The sequence below is a fragment of the Tamandua tetradactyla genome, chromosome 14 (assembly GCF_023851605.1).
Source record: "Tamandua tetradactyla isolate mTamTet1 chromosome 14, mTamTet1.pri, whole genome shotgun sequence".
NCBI classification, from domain to species: domain Eukaryota; kingdom Metazoa; phylum Chordata; class Mammalia; order Pilosa; family Myrmecophagidae; genus Tamandua; species Tamandua tetradactyla.
The window spans coordinates 38,658,348-38,681,484 of record NC_135340.1 but is presented as its reverse complement, the minus strand read 5'-3'; the positions used below and the strand labels follow the sequence as shown (position 1 = coordinate 38,681,484).

The window sequence follows — 23,137 nt, the reverse complement described above, 5'->3', positions numbered from 1 at the left end:
CACAAGCTCCCAACGTGTTGTTTGCAAAGGCTTTAACTTCCTCCCCTAAATAAACTATAGCTCTTGACTGGTGGTCAATGACAAGTAAGACCCTTCCTTCAAAGCTTAAGGGCAACCTAAGACAGGCACAGTCAATAATTAAAGCAAATCATTCTTGCAGAACTCTTGGCTCCCCTCTGAAATCAAAGTCAGAGAGCTTGACTGGTAGCCAATGATGGGTAAGACCCTCACTTCAGAGCCTAAGGGCAACCTAAGACAGGCACAGTTGCCCTGGCTTACAAAATAAAAAAGGGGGAAATGTAGGAGTCAAAGGGTTAATAGAAAACCTGCGGAATTTATTGGGAGTGACTGGCTTCAAAGTGGCCTTGAGGAGGTCTGCTGCAAACAGCGAGCTCCCAGCCATGAGCCTTATCTGGGGACAAAGGGGAAGAACATGGCCTGCAAACAGACTTGTTTTGTTCCTACTTTCACACACGAAGTATGGAATGTTCCCTTTTTGCTACCCAGATATCCAGGAGGCTAGATTGAAAGTAACAAGAGAACAAGGGAGTAATATACTGAAAAAAACAGGCTTGGTCAGCAAAAGAGCTGTGAGAAATGATATAAAATAAAGCAGCTGGAGCTCTTCAGGGCTGCAGTCATCTTGTCTGTCTTCTGTGTGTGTCTGTGTGACTCATTCTGCAGGAAGTGTCCACGTCCATGTTTTTTATTTTGCAGAGGTTGATGAAAGACTGCAACAGAAGTGTACTTTAATAAAGATATCTAGGTCCCAGAAAGCTCCTCTTGGTCCCTAGCCTGTTCCCAGAGGACCCAACTGGACCCGGTCATGTAAGCAAATTGGAATTTGACCACTATTGTAGAAAAATATCATAAAAACTGCATGCAGTAAATTTAAAATTAGCAAAAATGCACAATCAATTATAAAGAATCCTCATCCCTGCATTCCTTTTCAATCAATCCAATGAATTCATTTTACACAATCTGGTCATTTACTATGGGTACATGTCACTATTGACCCTTTATGTTGCAAAACCTGTTTGATATTTTACAAGGAGACTCTGATTTATTAAGCAAAAGACAATTAACAGCTGTGGCTGAACAAGAGTTACAATTAATTCAACAATGCATTCAAGGACAGTTTGTACAAATAGATCTAGAAAATCCTGTTGATTTTATTTTCTTTACCTTGCACTCTCCCACAGGCCTATTTTGGCAAAATGTTTTAAAATGGATTTTTTTAACAAACAATTGACAAAAATGTTTAAATACATATTTGCAAAAAATTGTTTCTTTTATAGTCAAAGTTCACCAAAAATATTATCAATTAAGAGGTCATGATCCTAATCGCATAGTGTGTGAAACCTATTTATCTTCAATACCTCTTAATAAACAGTGTTAAGTAATTTTAAAGGCCAAATCAATAATCATTTGCCTATGTCAAAACTTTTACCATTTCTTAATCATGATAATATATATGCAACTATGTAACAATATTGTAAATTACTGATTAGATATATAAAATGAATTAATAATATGTTGAAAATGTTTTTGTTCATCTATTGTTAAATGTTTAATAAATAAATAAATAAATAAATAAGCTTTTACAATTTCTAAAAAGAACATAATGGATTTTGCCTAAAATAAATCGGGCTTCCCGCTAGCTAATATCATCTTTACTAATGATAATAGTAATGGGCAGGCTGCATATGTCACCCCAGCGAAAAACAAGTTAGAAAACACCTTATACCTCAGCCCAGTGCACTAAATTAGCAGCTGTAATTCAAATATTGCAAAATTTTCCATAATCTCTTAATATTGTTTCTAATTCTAAGTATGTCTGCCAAACAGTTACTCACATTGAGAAAGCTTCTTTATTTGAAGGAGATGAACTGTCCCAAATGTTTTTACATTTACAAACAGTCAGAAGCTGAATTAATCCTTTTTTTATCATACATATAAGAGCTCATACTAATCTTAAAGGTCTTTGTCATTACAAAATCAGCAAGCAGGTACTCTTGTGAGGGTAATTCTGTCATATTCGATCACATTTATTTAATGCTTTTGCTGTTATGGGATGCCCTCAATCTATTCAGATGGACAATGGTCCTGCTTATAGAGAAGAGCAATTTCATAAATTTTATACTACTTTTCATAATATTCATATCAGGATTCTACATAATCCCTCTGGGCAATAAATTGTTGAATGAACAAACTGGATGCTAAAGTCTATGCTCATAAAACAAAAAGAGAGAGATCAGGAAGATGATGTGAAAATAAGTATACCAAAAGATCAATTAGCAAAAGCACTGTTTACTTTAAAATGTTTAAAAGCCATTTATGATAATTCATCACAGACTCCTGCAGAACAACATTTTAGTAATTTGGAAAAGAAAAATTATACAACCCAAACAGAACTACAGCTATAGCCAATCTATTGGAAAGATGTTTCCATAACCAAGCATGATAAAGGTGTGGGGTAGGGGTTTTGCTCTTGTCATTGCAGATGACAGAACCTCGGTTTGGATTCCCTCGAAGAGAATAAAACCCAGACATATCAACCCGGATGAAAATAATAACTAAATGGGTAATGTATATTATAGGATGTATAACTTTAATTGCTGAAGGACAGGGACACAATTATACTTATTGGACTTATATCCCTAACCCACCTCTGCTGCTAGCCCTAACATGGGCCAATCCAACTTTACCAAAATATCTGAATACAAGTTTAATATTCCCAGGTCCAGTAGATTCAAGGTTTCCTAAACTACTTAAGGAAGAATAAAAATGGTGCCAAATTTAACTCTTTCATTTTTAGAAAGACCCATATGCATAGGTAATGAATTACCATGTATGACAACAAATAATCAAACTACATGGTTTAAGATCAATAATGATTCTCGTAATTACTTACATGTATATCCCTCTTTTAACTCTATGAAATCAAATGATACTTGCCTGTTAGATGAGAAACAAAGTTGGAATGGATGGCAGTTATGTCATATGATTGAGCAGTTATCATAACTAATGATTCTTATGAAATTGTAAGAGATGCGGCCCCTGAGGGGTTGAAGATAACTGGGACTATATGAACAGGCAAGCTAAATCAGGGTTTAATACATAGAGGACAATTTATGCCAAATCCATGGGATGATAAATATAACATTAATCATAGAATTTTATGGAAAAATTTCCTAGGACTGGCATAAATTTTTATAGCAAATTCTAGTGACTATAACTTCCTTTTAAATAGCAGCCATAAACATTATATGCAAATATGTACTAGAGATCCATATGTATTTGTTAAACGTCATATGCATATAAGAAATCAAACTTTTAATTGTGAGAATTGTTTTCTATTCACTTGTCTCCAAGCATTTATGTTGCAGGAAAATGAGATTATTGTGGCAGCAAGGAAAAGAAGAGGTACGCTGCTGGTGCAGATGTCAAGATCCTGGTAATCCTCTCCAGAAACACAGGTCCTGATCCATTTGGCAAAATAATATCTGAAAAGGACTAAGAGACTAATTGGACTCATTGCAGCTGTCATTGCAATTAACACTGTGGCTGTGGTCGCTGGAACTGTGTTGCATCAAACTATACAGACACAGTGTTATGTGAGAGAGTGGCATAAAAATGCCAGTGAACTGTGGCATAATCTGTCTCACATTGATGAGCAAATTAATAATAGAGACAGCATTGGTTCATATTGATAATAGAGACAGCATTGGTGCATATTGGAGTTCAAATGTATAATTTAAATTTTTTACGAGGTTTAAAATGTGATTGGAATGAGAGCAATTTTTGTATTACCCCTTTAAGACATAATCGTTCTGAAATAGAATGGGAAAAAAAATTTTTTAAGCGCATCTTTTGGTGCATTCAGATAGTTTAAGTCTTGATATTTTAAAATTACAAAAACAAGTATTAAAAATATCTCAGAGTAATTGACATATAACTGATGGAGATGATGTTATACAATCACTTACCTAAAAGCTAAAAAATCTTGATCCTGTCTATTGGTGGAAATCTTCTCATTTTTTGACAACATTGTGAATAGGAATTTTACTTTTCTTACTATTTCTTTTTCTCTTAAGTGTCCTGAAGCACCGTTTGCTATCTGTCATATCTTCTAATCATAAACAAACACAAGCTCTCAATGTAATGTTTTTAAAAGCTTTGAACTCCTCCCCTAAATAAGCTATAGTGCTCGGCTGGTAGTCAATGATGGGTAAGCCCCTTACTTCAAAGAATAGGGCAACCTAAGACAGACACAGTCACCATAGCGTTACAAAAAAGGGGGAAATGTAGGAGTTAAAAAGGTTGTTTAACCTAAAGCTTGCAAACTACAAGTCTGTGAGGGAATGCAGACTTGAGCTTTCAGGATCTGGAACTTCAATAGAAGCTGAGATATGCAGATAAAGCACAATGAGGTGTGGAAGAGACTTGCTTAAGGGAAATCAACATCCTAGCATTAAAACTATTTACTTCCCTGAACTTGTTTTTGCATTATATAGCTTTTGCATGCAAACAACCTTTTTCACCTTCTTTCTAGTATATAATTTTGTACTAGGCTGTAAATAAGCTTGTCTGAAGACTGATGTCTCCAGATCCCCTGATCCCAGTCTCTCTCTCGTTTTACTTTAACATTCCTTAGGGTCATAGCTGTGGCCAATAAGCACCCAGTCACTCTTCTTAACTATCTACATCTATACAGATACAGAGTCTGCAAAGATAAAGGGCAAATTTCTAAGACTCAAGTCACTTACTTAGGACTTTTTCTCTCTGCCACTGAAAAAGGCATTACCACCCAATGCAAAGAGATGCTAAATATTCCCTTCCCCCAGACCAAACAAGAACTTCTTTCCTTGGTTTAGCCAATTGTTTCTGAGCCTGGATCCCTGTGCCAGTTTGAATCTGTGGTGGAACCCAGAAAAGCCATGTCCTTTAATCCTAATTCAGCATTGCTGGGTGGAAGCGTTTTGATTGTTCCCGCAGAGATGTGACCCACCCAATTGTGGGTGGTAACTTTTGATGAGATGATTTCCATAGAGGTGTGTCTCCACCCACTGAAGCTTGAGTTGCTTACTGGAATCCTTTAAAAGAGGAAACATTTTGGAGAGTCCCTTTTTTTGTAGTGCCACGAGAAAGCCAGTAGATGCTGCCATGTTTGCCATGTACTCTTCCAGCTAAGAGGGAAACATTGAACGTCATCAGTGTTCTTAAACCAAGGTATCTTTCCCTGGATGCTTTAAATGGACATTTATACAAACTTGCTTAAATTGGGACATTTTCTCATCCTTAGAAATGTAAACTTGTAGTTTATTAAATTCTCCCTTTTAAAAGCCTTTTGCATTCTGGTAGCTAGCAAACTAGAACAATCCCTAACTTTGAGCTTATAGCTAAGAACTTGTATCAGGGCACTCCGGGAAACATCTTGGACCCAATAGATGATCCTTTAGCTATCAAACATTAATTTAAAAAGCTCAAAACAGCTTTTGCCCAGGACCCCGCCTTAGCTTTTCCAAACCTCAGCAAGACTTTTACATTGTATGGAGATACCAAAGACAGCTTTGCTCTTGGAATTTTAACCCAGACTAGTGGGCCAGACACCTGTGCAATTGCTTATTTCTCCAAAGCCTTCGATTCTCCTTTTTTACATGCCCACCTTATCTCAGAGTCTTAGCCTCTGCAGCACTCTTTGTTTTAAGCTTGTGCCATATGATCAATTATCTGTCCTCTCTTCTTATAACTTACCTTCCCTTTTAACACACCAAGCTATTTCTAGTGCCTCCCCCCTCTTGTATTCAATCCTTGCATGCACAGATCCTTTATAATTTCCAGGTTAAAATATCCTATTCATCTACAATTGCTAACCCAGCAAAATTCCTTACTTCTCTAAAGCATCTGAAGCCTATGCATAACTGAACAGAAACTATAGATCATTTCCTTCACCCTTTTGCAACATGAAGGATTCCCCTCTGCCTTCTATAGCTAATTCTTGGTCTATTGATGGCAGTGCTTTTGAAGACCTTTCTAAGCAGGCTACATATGCTATAGTGTCAGTCCAAGAGATAATTGAGTCCAGATCTTTCCCTCCTGGCACCACTTCCTAAAAGGCAGAGCTCATAGCCCTCACCTGAGCTCTCAGTTTAGCAGCAAATACGCCTACTAGCATTTATACTGACTCTAAATATACTTTCCATATTATTCATTCACCTCTAGCTATATGGAAAGAAAGGATATCTTACTTCTAAAAATTCTCCAATTATTAATAAAACTCTCATCCTTAAGCTCCTTGACACAACACAACCCCCCCTTCCTACATAGCACTTATTCACTATAAGGTTCATTGAAGTGGAAAGGACCCCATCTCTACAGGTAATAACACAGTGGATGAGGAAGCAAAAAGACAGGCTCAGACCCCAACTCAGTTTCTAGGAGTGTCCACCCCAGCACCTGCTTACTCCACCTTAGAGCAGATAGACTTGGGCCAGTTTGGTGCAACCCTCAATGACAGATGGTTTTACCTAAATAATAAAGTAATATTGCCCCAACAGCATACACAGAACATTTTACTTGACCTGCATGACCAGTTTTGTAGCAGCACCATGCCACTAGCCTCTCTCCTATCTCAAACCATAAATCATCCTAATCTTTACTCAGAGCTCCAGCATATCACTAAGATATGTGCCATCTGTATTTGTCAGTGCTCCACCTTTCAGGACAATCTCAAACCAGCCCTCTTCCTTTCCATGAAGCAAGAGGATAGATTCCTGGGAAAAACTAACTTTCCACTGATTAAAAAATTTAATCACCTCTTAGTCCTTGTGGATGCATTTTCAGGATGGGTTGAAGCCTTTCCTGTCACCTCATAAAAAGCTTCTGAAGTAACCATTGCTTTATTGCAGAGCATTATCACTGGGTTTGGTCTTCCTATGTCCATAAAATCAGACAATGGCCTGGTCTTTATTTCTCAAATTGCACAACAAATGTTTCAAGCCCTAGATATACATTGGCATTTACATACCCAATACTGACCCCTGTCACCGGGAAAAGTAGAATGAATGAATGGCATAATTAAAATGAATTTAACTAAGCTAAGGACCCAGACTCAATTACCATGGCTTAAACTTTTAAAAATTGCACTTCTTAAGATTTGAAATGCCTCATGTATGCCCCATATGTTAAACCCTTTTGAAATTATATATGGAAGTCCTTTATTACTTGGCAACCTCCCTCCTCCATTGGAGACTACCTCCCCATTTTAACACAGATTTGGGCAACTCTTAGAGATTATGTAAATAGCAGTCTACCTCAGGCTACCCAAAGTGCTGTTAATCCTCACATAGCCCCAAGTAACTATGTATATCTAAAAAATCTTCAACCGAAATCTTTTACCCCTTCTTGGACAGGACTATACCTAGTGTTATTCATCACACCAACTGCAGTTAAACTATTAGGGTTAACATTTTGGGTTCATCTCTCTAGGTTTAAGCTGACCCAACAACTAGCTGAAAACTGACCCCAACGTCCTCACCAACCAGATGAGGGACCTCCACCAACAATATTCATGTATGCCTACTAAAGCATTTAAACTTAAGATCTCCAAGATGACCCCAACAGGGAATAAGTACTTTGGCCTGCCGTATCTGCAGCCTAGCATTTTTTATCTTTACATTTGCATTCCTTCTTCAGATAGTAATTTCAGCTCTCCTAGAAGAAATCTGCCCTATTTCCCAGAAACTAACTTTGCCCTAATTTTGTGGTGGAAATAACCACAACAAAATAACTCCTTTTCCTCTTCCTTGCACTAAGGCATATTCAGTCCTCTAGCCCTATGAGCTATTTCCCCTCAGCTTTCACTTTTCTACAAATAACCTCTAACAATCTATCCTGGTCACCTCTCAAAGGTCTTCTCACTCTGCCTGCCCTTTTAAAATTCATTACTGACTTTTGGCTTCAGGGAGATATACAAGGTGACACTTCTGATCAAATCACTTTATACTCCTTCATTCTCATCTTCCTAATAGCTCATCTCTTGCATGATTAGCATCTTTACACCATGTGACCTTTCCTGCTTACCACATCCCTCCTTACAATAACACAGCTATCTTCTCAACTTCAACACCCATTTGCACCTATTATCCAAAGTATTGCCACAACCTTTAACAAAACACACTGCTGGATGTGTCCAAAGTCTATACACTCTACTTCTCTCTCTATCTGAGCCTTCCAGTAAGCATACAGAAGGTGCCTATTTTACTCCCCAGTACTATGAATTTAAAATATTTTATGAAGGTGACCAACCCAATTTCAAATTACTTTATACAAATAAACAACCCAAACAAATAACTCCCCAAAATGTTGAATTTAATCCAGGTAGCCAACTCACTTTTATTTGTTTTTTATTTTTTGCATGGGAATCAAACCCAGGTCTCCAGCATGGCAGGTAAGAACTCTGTCTGCTTAGCCACCAAAGCCTACCCAGCCAATTCATTTTTAACATAGGTAGCTAACCCAAACCCAGAAGCTTTGTAAGAGTAATAAGTCAGAGAAAAACCCAAACTGAAAGGCCCAGGACCCACTGAATCAGCACCACAACTAATGGACAAACCCTTTCTGTATTTCCCCCCCTTACTCTTCCAATCATCAAACTACCAATTTAGGACATCCTAATACTTCCTTTTGCAATTACACCCAAACTTTTAACTCAACCCTCTTCAGATAGGTACCTGACCGCCTAAACAATTTCACCATACTAACTAACAAAACTAGTATTCTATTCGGGGGCAATGAATTAGGTTTATTTTACAGGCCAATACACTGATGATATAATCCTATTACCTAGTTCTCTAAATAATACCCGATTATTGGGACTAGAAAACTGCTCAGGCCAACTTTTCAATCCCACCAGTCATCATGCCACTGGAAATAAAAGGATTACATCAAACCAGTCAAACATTCAAAGCCGCTTGCTAAAATCCCACCAAGTCACAATTCTTAACCATTCCACTACCACTAAAAGTAACATCTGTGACATAAGAGAAGGTCACACCAACGCAATTACTATAGCCTCGTTCACAGAGATACCAAAAAGAAACAATTTATTCCAACTCCTCTTCCACAATACACTATGTCAAAGCCCAAATCGTCAGACATCTTGGCCTTTTAGCCTTTTTCTTCTTCACTCTGTGAAGATGAACTTTTTACAGGCTGGCAAACCTTAACCCTTGAGTGGCCTCCATCCTTACTAAATCCTGCCACATTCAGATTAAAGGACCCTCTTTATGTCTTTCTATGATAGTATGGGATATTATTTCCTTGTGGAAACACAGCTTACCTATTACTTCCAAACGATAGGGCAGGAAACTGCACTATTGTTACATTAACCCCTGAAGCCCAAATCATAATGAGAAATGGCTTTCTCAGGGCAAATTCTCAACCTTGGATTCTTTCTTGAAAAACATCTAAACAAACATTTAACATGAAACTATAGGGATCTGCAAATCTGAGGACACTTCAATTCCATTCTAGAAAGCCCAGGGCTAGGTCACACTATATATCAAGTATTTTTCTGGTTCACTGGCATCTCTCTACTACAAGTCTCTATCTTAAACATATCACAAATGATATAGCAATCATGGAATGCTACAATCCAAGCTTTAGGAAGATAAGAACAATCTTTAAATAGCTTAGCTGAAGTTGTCCTACAAAATAGAAAAGGCCTGGATGTTCTAACCACCACAGCAGAAGGGACTTATGCAAGACTAAATGAAACTTGCTCTTTTTACAGCATTAATGCTTCTCAGGTAGAACAAAATTTAAGAATACTTAAAAGAAAATGTGGACATAATAAAAATAACTTAGAAAAGGCAGATGCTGATTCATTTTGGCTGGAAAGCCTTCTCTCATATTTTCTTTCATTCTTCTCCACCTCTTTATTCTGCTCTCTTTCATTGGGCCCTTAATTACTCTCTTATTAATTTTCCCCCTAGCCCCTTGCATCTTATGATGTCTGACTAAGTTTGTTCACAGGTCAATAGCAGCCATGACCAACCAGCAGAATTCTGAAAACATACTCCTGTTACAACAGAAATTTGAAAGTCTGTTCCTGTCACAACAAAAACATTGCTATCAGCCCATCTCAACCAAGGATGCTCAGAAAACCAATTAGTGATGCTCCTGCTCAGCTTGAAGCAATCCTTCCCCCACCTCCCCAACTATGCCCTTTTGTCAGAAGGAAGTAGCTGAAAAGAGAACATGATGCCCTTGTTCCTTCTAAAAAAAATTGCTTCAAGCTGAGCTAAGGCATTAACCCAAACCTCACCCCAGCCTTATTCAATTATATTAAAATGGAAAAGCAGGAATGTCAGGTCTCAGTAAAAGAGCTTTCAATATAAAAGGGACTTTTTGACTCAGAGGCCCATCAGCTTCCTTTTCAGAACGAGATGGGGCAGCAAGATCCCCAGGCATGCTGGCACCTTACCCACCTGAAGGCATCAAACCTATCAGAAGAAAAAGACATATGGTCAAGGACTGTTTCTGCTTGATAGTCCTCACCTCCTGGCGCAGTTTTTCCTTTAAGTACCTGGCTCTCAGAAAGGAAGCTGGGTTCACTTTCTTTCCTTTTGCTGGTGGCTCCTACTTCTTTTCTCTCTGACCAATAAATCTGTTACTCTCTGGCTCATTATTTGGCATAGTTTCCTTAACAACTCTGTGCCTAAAAGTAGCCACTTCTCAGAAAGAGTAATTCATTGTTCTTCCCTGGGTTCTGTGTAGTGTTCTTTTGGTCTCCAGGGTTTCCAAATGGTTTTCTCAGATGGTTCTCGCCTGTTTAATAGTTATTCTGGTGGAAGGACTGAGTCCTGGGATTCCCTACCCTGCTCTCTTCCCACAATCCTCTGATTGATTGATTTTGGTAGTCTACCATGTAAACTGACTCTGTGTGGAGGTCTCCTTCCATGCTTAGTCCAGCTTTTACTGAGCCTGTAGATCAGCCCCTGTGAACAGAAGGATCTTCTCAGGTCGTTCTGGGGATGTCTTGCCCTAGCAAGCACAGTATCTTTCAAAAATTCCCAAGTAAGAATGAATGCTCTTGGGTGTCCTCAACCCCACCTTCTTCCTCACCAAAGAAACTCTCTCCCTAGCCTCTTCTAGGCCCCAGGCATTGTGTTTTGTGTCAGCTGTGATCTTTCACCCTAGCAGGCTAAAGTTTTCTCTGTTTCATGTCACATGCTACTTCGCACAGCCTCTCTGCCTCAAATGAGCTCAGGATTAGGTGAAACAGGCTGTTGCATTGAGTCAGATTTTCAGGGAATGGATTGGGGCCAATATATAACTGCACTAAGTATGTGTTAAGTGTACTCTGCCTCTACCAGAGCCAGATAACAGGCACACTTAATAGGAGTGTGAAGTGCCTGGCTGGGAACACGGACAGTAGTCAATCTACAGTAATGTCCATTCTGGGTAAGGTGAGGGGGCCAGGAAAAGTGAGAATCATACAGTTTTCCTAGGATTTTATAGGTTGTTTCTTCTTGTTTCTTCATTCACTGGGTTGGTACTAACGAGTATTTTCTAGAACTTGTGGAACGTTGGTTGTGACTATTTCTTTATTTCCAATGTTTCTATGGAGGAAGGGGAGTGCTTTTTTGAGCTTATTATCTCACTATCTTGATGGTGACCCTATGTTATACAACAATCTTTAAATGAAATATAGAAATGCAAAGCAGTTTAGTGGTTGCCAGGAGATAAAGAGGCAGTAGCATAGAAAGGAAGTTGGATTGGTTGTCAAAGAGCAACATAAAGGAAATTTGTGGTGATAAAATGTTATACATTTGTCTGTATTAATGTCAATATCTTATTTATGTACTATAGATTATACTATATTGCACCATGTTACTATACTATAGATTTGCAATAAATACCATTAGGGAAAACAAGACAAATGAGAAACAGTATTCCTTTGTTTTATTTCTTACAACTGCTCATAACCCTACAATTGTCTCAGTATAAAAAGCTTAAGTAAAAAAGAACAAGAAATTGGACAAGCAGCTTTTAGAAACGAAACTTCTAAAAGTAAAAATCTTAGTTATTAAAATGATAGCTAAATAACATGGGCTAAAGAACTATTAAACATAATTTAAGAAAAAATCAGTGGTCTGAAAATAGATCTGAAGTATTTCTATAGAAAGCATCACTGATAACTCAATGGAAGGAATCTAGCAAAGAGAAATTTAAGATGTTGAGAATATGATGACATGCTCCAACACAAGAAAACAAGTATAAGGAGGTAAAAATAGACAAAAGGGAGAGAAGCAATACTCAAAAGATAAATAGCTGATAATTTTGCAAAATTCATGTAAGTTATGAATTCAAGATCTATAAAACATAAGTAATCTTGAGTTGGATAAATTTAATAAATCAAGATCTCAGCTCACTGTGGTGACAGGGTATAGCATTAAACAGAAAGGATATCATGAAAAACAGCCAGAGAGAAAATCCAGTTTTCAACAAAGTATGACTAATAGTCAAACAATTATATATCTACAGAAACAATGATAACACAGTATTGCCATTACTTAAGAGAAAATAATAGGTAATCTGTATTTCTATATCCAGTTACACAAACACTCAAGGTGAGTGAAATGTATTTCCATGCAAAGATGGAAAATTAACTACCTATGAAGTTATTAATACAAGTGAACAATTACTGAGTTGTATAAACTTAAGCAATTTTTTCCTTAGTATCTCTAAGTTTCCTCATTTTTTCCTCATTTTCCTTAGCATCTCTGTCTCAGTAGATTAGATACAGGGCTCACACAAATCAATCAGTGGTGTCTGAGTTTGTGTTGCTGGGACTCTCCAGTTCTTGTGAAATTTAGCTTTTCTTCTTTTCACTCTTCTCTTTGGTGTTTGTAAATGTCTACGTGAGTAGGTAGCACTACCTTGCATGATAATTGGGAGGATTAGTTGAATAAGTGCATGTAATGTTCTGAGGAGAGTGCCTGGTATATAGATGATGGCATAATCTATTACTACTACTAATATACAAAGCATATTTTCTAATATTTGTAATGACAGAAGGATGCACAAGATATGTGAGTCACTTAAGTGATAAATTCTATTACAAAATAAAAGTTAGCTCCATTGTAAATTATGTCTCTAAGGTTTATAGTAATGTATCTGTATGCTCTGTAATAAATTCAACATTTCATTCACTAGCATCAGATGTCTCTGAGTATTTAGTAGATGTACGTAATGGATTGGATACTAGGAGAGATCACTTATGATGTCAGAATTTGTCTTTTTAAATTGAAAATTGTAGCTTTTGTTGGCCCATTTCTTAGTGAACATCTTCTTCCTTTCCAAGGCGTGCTGGCTTCCTCCTCTCCCAGCACGTGGGAGAGTGAACACAGGCCAGCCTTCCTCCAGGTCTTTGCCATGACATGAATATCTGAGTGAGAAGTTCATAATCAGTTCAGTTTTGTCCTCATTAATCCATTTATAAACTCGAGTAACTTTTGTTTTTGAATTCTTCTTGAGCTAGATGCCATAACTCAAATGCAAAGATTGTAGTCCCTATAAGGCTAGGATTTAACACTAACAACCAGGTTAAATTACATAATGACAGTTTGAAATGAGTTTAAATATTTTTGACTTTTTATTGGTCGATTTATGGTTACTTACACAATTTTTGCTTTTAAAAACTTACATATTTATTATTTTTGTTCTATGTAAGTACCCAGGTCCCACAAACCACTAAAGAACTTTGGGTACAGAACTTCAGCTAGGACAAGGACAAATAAATATCTATTGTGTACTGGTGGGTATACAAAGCTAAAATCAAAAGTGTACCCCTAAGAGGTGGAGATTTTGTGGGGTTTTCTTCTGGTATCATGTAGCCACCATAGCGTCCAGTGTATTATGTAAAACGTCAGAAAAAATATTAAAGGAGATTTACATGCTGCTTTTATCTTTTGAGTATCTGGTACATATTCAAAATGTACCACATATATTTTTTCATGGAATATTTCCACAAAGACCATTCCATAAATCTGTAAGAACTTTTTAAAATCCATGTGTGCCAATTGTTTCTAGGAAGAGACAAATGGCAGAGTAAGAGTATAAAGACTGACACGTATGGAACTTTCATTCCTAATTAATTGATATTTATATGAGAGAAGGTAGACTTTGATAAGCTATATTAAAAGGCTGAAAATGAATGTTCTTAACCTTCACAGAAACTTTCAGAGTATTGCCTTTTTCTCTAGAATATATCCCCTTCAATCCACTCTATGCTAAAGGGCTTCTATCAAACACCAAAACACTGCATGACGTTCTATGGTTTTCACTTTGAAGGCACCAATCCATACCACTTAACCTTTCATTCCAGGCTAATAACACCCACAAATCCCTTCTTTATACCTTTCCCAAGTTACATTTTATTGCTCCTTAGCCTGTATTCTCTGGACTCCAGCCACCCCATTCAACTAATATTTGCTTATTTATGATTTTATATGATTTATCTTTAATATAAGTATCCTATCTTTATAATTATAATTGCAGACATATCTAATGTTCTTTGTTTCAAACTTCTTCCACTTCCCTTTGCAGTTTCAGGTGCTAAGTATTAGTCAGCTGGTGATCTACATTTCATCAAATTAACTCAACTGAGAACTTACCATGTATTTTTTGTACATGAGCTTGATATATTAAAATTCCAATTCTTGTATTTCCCTGATTTTCTTTTATTTATGTGACAGTAGACTGAATGCATGGCTTACACAAATGAATTGGTGGTGTCTGGGTTTGTGCTGCTGGGACTCTCTAGTTCTTGTGAGCTTCAGCTTTTCTTCTTTGCGATCTCTATTGTATATGTGGCATCTGTGCTGGACAACATCATGGTTATTGTTGTCATTTCCTCTGACTCCCATTTGAACTCTCCCATGTATTTCCTGCTCAGTAATCTTTCCTTCATCGATATCTGTCAGTCGAACTTTGCCACTCACAAGATGCTTGTGGACTCTTGTTGAGCACATGACAATCTCCTTTGGGGGTTGCATGGCCCAGATATTCCCTCTTCACAGTTTTGTTGGGAGTGAGATGATGTTGCTTGTAGCTATGGCCTATGACAGATTTATAGCCATATGTAAGCCCCTGCACTACAGCACCATTATGAACCGGAGGCTATGCATACTTTTTGTGTATATTTCCTGTGCTGTGGGTATTCTTCATTCTGTGAGCTACATGGCTTTTACTGTGGATCTGCCGTTCTCTGGCCCCAATGAGGTAGACAGCTTCTTTTGTGACCTTCTGATGGTGATAGAGCTGGCTTGCAGGGATACATATGAAATGGAAATCCTGACACTAACTAACAGTGGCCTCATCTCATTGAGATGTTTCCTGGCTTTAATTATTTCTTATGCCATCATTTTAATCACCATTCAGCACAGGTCCTCCAGTGGGTCATCCAACGTGTTGTCCACATTAACTGCTCACATCACAGTGGTGATTCTTTTCTTTGGGCCCTGCATTTATTTCTATATATTGCCTTTTAGCAGATTTTCTGTAGATAAGTTCCTTTCTTTGTTCTGTATTGTTTGTACACCCTTGTTGAGCCCCATCATCTATTCTCTGAGGAATGCTGATGTAAAGTCAACCATGAGAAAATTAAGAAAGCATCATCTGAACTCCTTGAAAAACTAGAGGCCATCATGAATGGGCATGATCCTCCATGGAAATGAAGAGAATTCAGTGAATCACAGCATTATGCTAACTGTCTCTATTAGTGATGTGTGGTGTATGTTTACAGAATTGTTATTTTGCTATGAATGCAAATTAATTTCTCCCAGTTTGTTGCTTAAATATAATTTTTTACCAATTCTTTATATTTCTGAATTACAATTTTTCTTGAAATTGTTTAATCATATTTTCAAATATTTTATACAGTAAATGGATTCTAATGTTTTGAATTACTGATAATGGTCTAAAGTTATAATTTTTAATGGTGTATGTGGAATCTTTACACATAGCAATCAATAAGAACAAGTTAATTAAGTTTCTGATGTCTTCATTCAACCTATTCACAGCCTTATTCCACATATTTATATAATAGAAAAATCATATTTCACAATTTCTTTCTTTCACCTTACAGGTGTGCATTTGTTAGCCCATCTTTTCATTGTTTTTTGACTATTTTGGTTATTTACATTTTTCCTTACCTATCATTAATGATACATAAATGTTTTATAACATTTTTTTGGGGTTTTCTTTGGATTATTTGGTTTGAATTTCTACTCATTACTACAGTTTTTCTAGTTGGTGCCATCAGCAACATGTTTTGAAATACAATATATGGGTCACAGTGGATTCTGAAATATTCCGAGAAAATTCAAAATGTCTTTGAAATAATTTGCAAACATGGCAGGCTTTGAATATTTAAAGGCAAAGGAAAATAATTCCATATGTTTCTAAAAATGATGAATGCACACTGACAGAAATTATCATGACTGTGGACCAAATTTGAAATATATTGTACATATTTCTTGGAAATTGAGGGAAAAATTCATTTCCATCAAATATTAAAATTGTGTGTACTCTCAGAAGGAATACAATACCATATGGAAGGATATTTCAAACATATTATCTGAAATTATTTGGGAATATTAACCAATGAGAATACCCAAGAGGACAATATTAGAAGTATAAAACTTGGAAAGGAAAAGATAAAACCATGCATATTTACCATAAGTTTTATTGTATATTAGGACAACTGAAGAGATTTATAATGGAAAAGCTGCTGCAAATAAAAGAATGTATTTAAGTAACAATTTATAAAATTGATATTTAAAAAACAATAACCTTTATATAAAAAGTAAAAAGTAGAAGCAAAAAGAGACCAAAAGTCCATAAATTTAAAGCAAATGTTGAAAATCTATGTGGAAATGGTATTAAACTCCCCTACAAGATGCAAATATGTTGGGGACCAGAGGCTAACCTAAGATAGCGATTGAGCCAACATGGCCACCCCGGCTAATGCAATGGCATCTATATAGTACAACAAGGTTCTTCACGGAAACAGGTTCCCGCCGGGACCTTCCCGCCGGTGCGAACTCCCCACCCATTATCTAACCAGCCCTTCCCGCTGGCGCGAACTCCCTCCTATCATAATGCCCCACATACCCTACTCCCTCCCCAAGTCGGTATATATACGCCTGGCTTGCTTAATAAAATTTGCAGCTTGATCAGAATCCTGTCTTGCTGTCCTTCTTGCATCTCTCTGTCCCATAGCCATTCTTCCCTCAGCAGGTGGCGGACCCCGTTGACTGTCCTGCGGGTCAGGACAATTGGTGCCCAACGTGGGGCTCGACCGCTAGCTGAGAGATAGAAGCGTCACGCGCCAAAAAATGAGGAGGGCCCTCCCATAACCCCGGACTGCCACAGAAGTAACTCACCTGTGAACGCAGCCCCGGCGACACTGCCTCGCGCCGATGAATGAACAAAGAGAAGAGCGAAGGATCACGCAGTAAGTCACTTTCATTTTCATTTAAAAAATTCACTATGGGACAGGAATCTAGTACACATGAGCTTTACGTGAGACAATTAAAAGAAACCCTCAAGACACAAGGACAAAGAGTTAAGAAAAAGGACCTTAGAAATTTCTTTCAGTTTGTCTATCAAACCTGTCCATGGTTCCCTGCTGACGGGACCATAGACCAAAAATGCTGATCGAGAGTAGGAGATTGTTTAAAGGACTACTATAAAACTTTCGGGCTGGAAAAGGTACCAGTTACAGCCTTCAATTATTGGAACTTAATCAATGAGGCCATAAAACTTCCCCTTCCCCTTCAGACCCTGAAATACTAGAGCTTTGTAGAGAGGGAGAAAATGCCTTAAAAGATGCACATCCCCTCTCCAGACCCCACTCAGAATGTAATTCTGTCACTATAGATATACCAAATGACACTGACCTCCAAGAAGATAAAACTCCCTGTGCCGAAAAACCCCTCTCAGCTTTTAATGACCTCCCAGCCTTCCGACCCCCCCCCCATGTGCCATGTGCACCACAACCTCCTCACCATTGCTATCTTATAATGTCCCGAGTTCCGCCCTTCCTGCCACAATATACAGCCCTGGAGGAAGCGGCCAATATGCTCAGGAACAGTGCAAACGCCTTTAATGAACTCTTTGCCCAAGAACAGGCCAGAGCTAACCGACAACAACTGCAAAATAATCCCCTCCTTAACTCCCTGCAAACCGCCAGTCAGGCGCTCTCTTCTCTCTCTCTAATGACTAACCAAAATAAGCCCTCTAACCCCCGCTGTGCCCACTACACTTTTCCGGTCCTCCGTAGCCAGCAAAAGGCAAGGTCAGAAGCTTCCGAGCCTCAGTCTGAACAGAAAAGCAGTGAGGGGGAAGGGAGCGAGAAAGCTAATGATGAGGATGAAATAAAATCCAAATATAGCCACGAGCGTAGCTGCGAGCGGGAGGAAACACCCCAAACCAATAAATACGAAAGGATTAATCTAAAATATTTAAAAGAACTAAAAAAAGCCGTGCATGATTATGGAGCAACTGCCCTTTTACTCTGGCTTTGCTAGACAATATTAGCGAAAAGGAGCTTACTCCAAATGATTAGTCACAGCTCGCCAGAGCTACCCTATCAGGTGGCGATTTCCTGCTATGGAAAGCGGATTATGAGGAGCAGTGTAAAAGGTAGGCTGAAAGCAACATCTTAAAAGACAGCACAAAATCTTGGTCATTAAAAAAGCTTCTAGGGTCAAGTCCTTATCATCTTAATTCTACCCAAGCAAAATACCCCCGAGGACTTGGTCTCCAGGTGCAGTCTGCCGCCATTAAAGCATGGAGGCTACTCCCCCAAAAAGGGGCTCTCACGTCCTCTTTATCAAAAATAGTTCAGGGCCCCAACGAGGAGCCATATACTGACTTCCTCAGTCGGCTACAGATCGCAGCCCAGTGCATTCTTGGTGATCAGGAAAGCGAAAGCGATTTTATCAAGCATCTCGCTTATGAAAATGCTAACACCGCCTGTCAGGCAGCAATCTGCCCTTTTCGTAATACTGACCTCTCCAATTATATTAAACTTTGTAACGGAATAAATCCTAATACTCAGGCAATATTAGCTGTCTTACAAAATCGCCCTCAAAACAACGGCCCCATCTGTTTTAATTGTAATAAATCGGGTCATTATTCAAAAAATTGCCCCCTACGCATTATTTTTGAATAATGGAATATGGAATAAAGCCTAAACTAATATAATAAGTGCTGAGGGTTTGTAAAAATAGAAATTATGGTTAAAATCAAGAAAGATTTAATGAGTCTAAAATGATAATGTTTTCTTGAACTTTTAGCCTGTTCTAATGAAAAGATATAAAATTTCTAAATAATTAATTAGAAAGCAAAGAGTGTGTTTTATCAAAATAACTTATGTTAACTTTTATCATGTTGTTATCTGTATAAAAAATACTGATTTTCTCGTGGGTATCATTATACTGGCAAAGTGCTTCTTTTCTTGCCCTAAACCAGGTGGCTTAATCTATTAATCTAAGTACTATTACTATAAATGAATCTATTACTGGCTAAATCATATTCAAATCATATAAATACCTATATTCCTTTAAGCCAAAATATCTTAAGGCTTTGTCCAATCTTTATATACTACATATGTATAAGCTAAATTTATCCTAAAATAACCATGGCTTATATTGGAAGCAGATCAGATTTGAGGGTTGAATGCAAGGAAAAAATATACTTGTGGAGTCTTTTTTTTCACCTGATGTTGCCATTACATGCAACTGATATTGCTATCACATGACCTTGGTAAGAAATAGTTGAAATGTACACTCTAGCTGGGAGGACTGGCTATCCCCCCAGAAGGAGGTGTACTTTAATAAAAATATCTAGGTCCAGGAAGCTCCTCTTGGTCCCTAGCCAGTTCCCAGAGGACCCAACTGGGCCCGGTCATGTAAGCAAATCAGAATTTGGCTACTATTGTGAAAAAATACCATAAAAACTGCATGCAATAAATTTAAAATTAGCAAAAATGCACAACCAATTATAAAGAATCCACATTCCTGCATTCCTTTTAAATCAATCCAATGAATTCAATTTAAAAAATCGGTCATTTGCTATGGGTACATGTCACTATTGGCACTCTACATTCATTTTTGCTACCTGCCATTTTAGGGATTCCTAATTATATGTTACAAAACTTGTTTGATATTTTACAAGGAAATTTTAATTTATTAAGCAAAAGGCAGTTAACAGCTGCAGCTGAACAAGAGTTACAATTAATTGAACAATGCATTCAAAAAGGACAGCTTGTTCAAATAGATCTAAAAAAGCCTGCTGATTTTAATATTTTCTTTACCTTGCAATCTCCCACAGGCCTATTTTAGATCTATTTGAACACAATTCTCCACGGTCCTCTGGAAAGATCCATTGGATAACACTTGGTGAGGACCAGATCCGGTCCTGATATGGGGCAGAGAATCAGTGTATATATATTCTAGGGAATTAATTCAGACAAATGGTTACCAGAGCAATTAACAAAACAAATAGACAATAACAATCTGTCCAGGGCAAAAAGGTTGCCCTGAGAAAAGGCATTTTTCTCTCTTCCTTTCTCCAGCACAGCTGAAGCTACTAATAAACCAGCAAGCCCTGCTATAACCTATTCAACGACAGCTAAGCTGACAGACGACTGAAGTCCAAGAATCCATCTACTGGTGTTGCTGGTCTAGGCACCGGTATCGCCTCAATCACCCTCCAACAACAAAGCCTCTCCAGCCTAAGAGCTGCAATAGACGAGGACTTAACCCATATTGAAACTTCCATCACCCACCTTGAAAAGTCCCTTACGTCCCTATCAGAAATAGTTCTCCAAAATAGAAGAGGGCTAGACCTGCTCTTCCTTAAACAAGGAGGGCTTTGTGCAGCATTAGGCGAGGAATGTTGTTTTTATGCTGATCATTCTGGATTAGTTAAAAACTCCATGACCAAACTTAGGGAAGGAATTGAAAACCATAAACGTGAGCGGGAAGCCCAAGGAGTTTCCTCCTGGGGACTCAACGGAATCCTCCCTTACCTCCTCCCTATATTAGGCCCCTTAATAACCCTACTCCTTATAATATCTATTGCACCTGCTATTATAAGGAAAATACTGCAGCTTGTAAAGGATCAAGTTAATTCAGCCCTAGGGAGGCCCATTCAGGTGCATTACCAAAGGCTCCATCTCCAGGACCAGGGCGCAACCCTGGAAGGCCAAGAAAACATCTACCCTCTGTAAATCCCCCCCTCCTACGGGAGCAGCATACCACTCGAAAGTATGCTTCTAGCTTATGCTATGATTGGTACCGCTGGGTGCAAGGCAAAGCACTGCAAAGAAGGGCCAGAACAATCAAAGGCCGTTTTCGAGCTCCTTGAGAAGTATGCCTCATTTGCATAGGGGTTTGCTCTGCAAAAATTCCCCTCCCCAGAAAAACAGAGCCACAAACAACTTGGGGAATGAGGCCTCTACTTCCCCCAGCAAAGGTTAATGCCAAAAGAATGCTTAATCAGCATCCTTCCTCCATCCTTTTGAAAAACAAAGGGAGGAGATGTTGGGGACCAGAGGCTAACCTAAGACAGCGATTGAGCCAACATGGCCACCCCGGCTAATGCAATGGCATCTATATAGTACAACAAGGTTCTTCACGGAAATAGGTTCCCGCCAGGACCTTCCCACCGGTGCGAACTCCCCACCAATTATCTAACCACCCCTTCCCGCCAGCGCGAACTCCCTCCTATCATAATGCCCCACATACCATACCCTACTCCCTCCCCAAGTCGATATATATACGCCCGGCTTGCTTAATAAAATTTGCAGCTTGATCAGAATCCTGTCTTGCTGTCCTTCTTGCGTCTCTCTGTCCCATAGCCATTCTTCCCTCAGCAGGTGGCGGACCCCGTTGACTGTCCTGCGGGTCAGGACACAAATATAGACTTGAATAAATGGAAATATATATATCATGCTCTTGAATAAGAAGATAAAATGTCATTTCTCCTTATGTTAATTTATAACTTTAATGCAATAACTATACAAATGACACCAGGATTCTTTGATCTAGAAAAGCTGATTATAAATTCTTTTGGCAAAGTGGCATGCACACATGCAAAAGGAGCTCTACAAGGCACTAAAACAAACAATAAAATTCCATAAATAGGGTGTGAGGGTAGTTCAGTGATAGAATGTTTGCCTGCCATGTAGAATACCCAGTTTCAATTCCTGGCCCAAGCACTTCCAAAAAACAAATAAAAGAAACTGACAAAAAAAAACACACAAACCAAAAATTCAACAAATGGTGCTGCAATAACCAGATACTCATATGGAAAAAGAATGAAATGTGACCTTGCCATAGAGCATGCAAAATAAAACAAAAAACTCCATTAGTGACATCAATGAATGTATTTACAGAGAATTGAAAGAAACAGAATAGAAAGCTTAGAAATAAATTTAATTGCACATGAGAATTAAGCATATGATGAAGGAAGCACATCAAATGAATAGGGAAATAAGGGCTTTGTAATATGTGGTTTTGAGATAACTGATATACACAATTATTAAAAGATAAAATTGAATTTATTTCTCATACATTACATGTAAATATGCAAAATGGGACAGAAATTTGAATGTAAAATTGCAACAACACATATATCATAAACACAAATTTTTTTCTTTGATTTGGGAAAGGAAACCATTCTTAACTGTAATTCAAAATGCAGAAGCAAGGGAAAATTTTCAAAAAATGATTACATAAATAAATTTTCATGATATAAACAACAGAAACAAAATTAATACATAAATGAAATCTGGGATTCATTTTCAAATTATTATGGCATACCAAGCATTGGACATTTATATGTAATGGACTACTAAAAATAGAGAATAAAAAGACAAATCATGCTACCTATAAATCAGAAAAGAAATGCAAATGACTATTAAGTATATACTAGATGATGAAACTTTAATAATAGAACACTAATTAAATCAATATCAAGATATCACATCTTTCCTTTCATGTGGTAAAAACATTTCTCATGTATCATATAACAAAATCCTAAATGCTGTAAAAAA

The 23,137-nt window shown here is 37.8% G+C and overlaps 1 protein-coding gene across 1 annotated transcript; it reads left to right on the top strand.

Moving 5' to 3' along the window:
- The first annotated feature begins 14,777 nt into the window (after positions 1–14,777).
- LOC143654959 (olfactory receptor 4K1-like) lies at positions 14,778–15,708 on the top strand. The gene is given in 2 exon segments (XM_077126561.1): positions 14,778–15,025; positions 15,027–15,708. Coding segments are annotated over 2 exon segments (930 nt in total).
- The last annotated feature ends 7,429 nt before the right edge of the window (positions 15,709–23,137 follow it).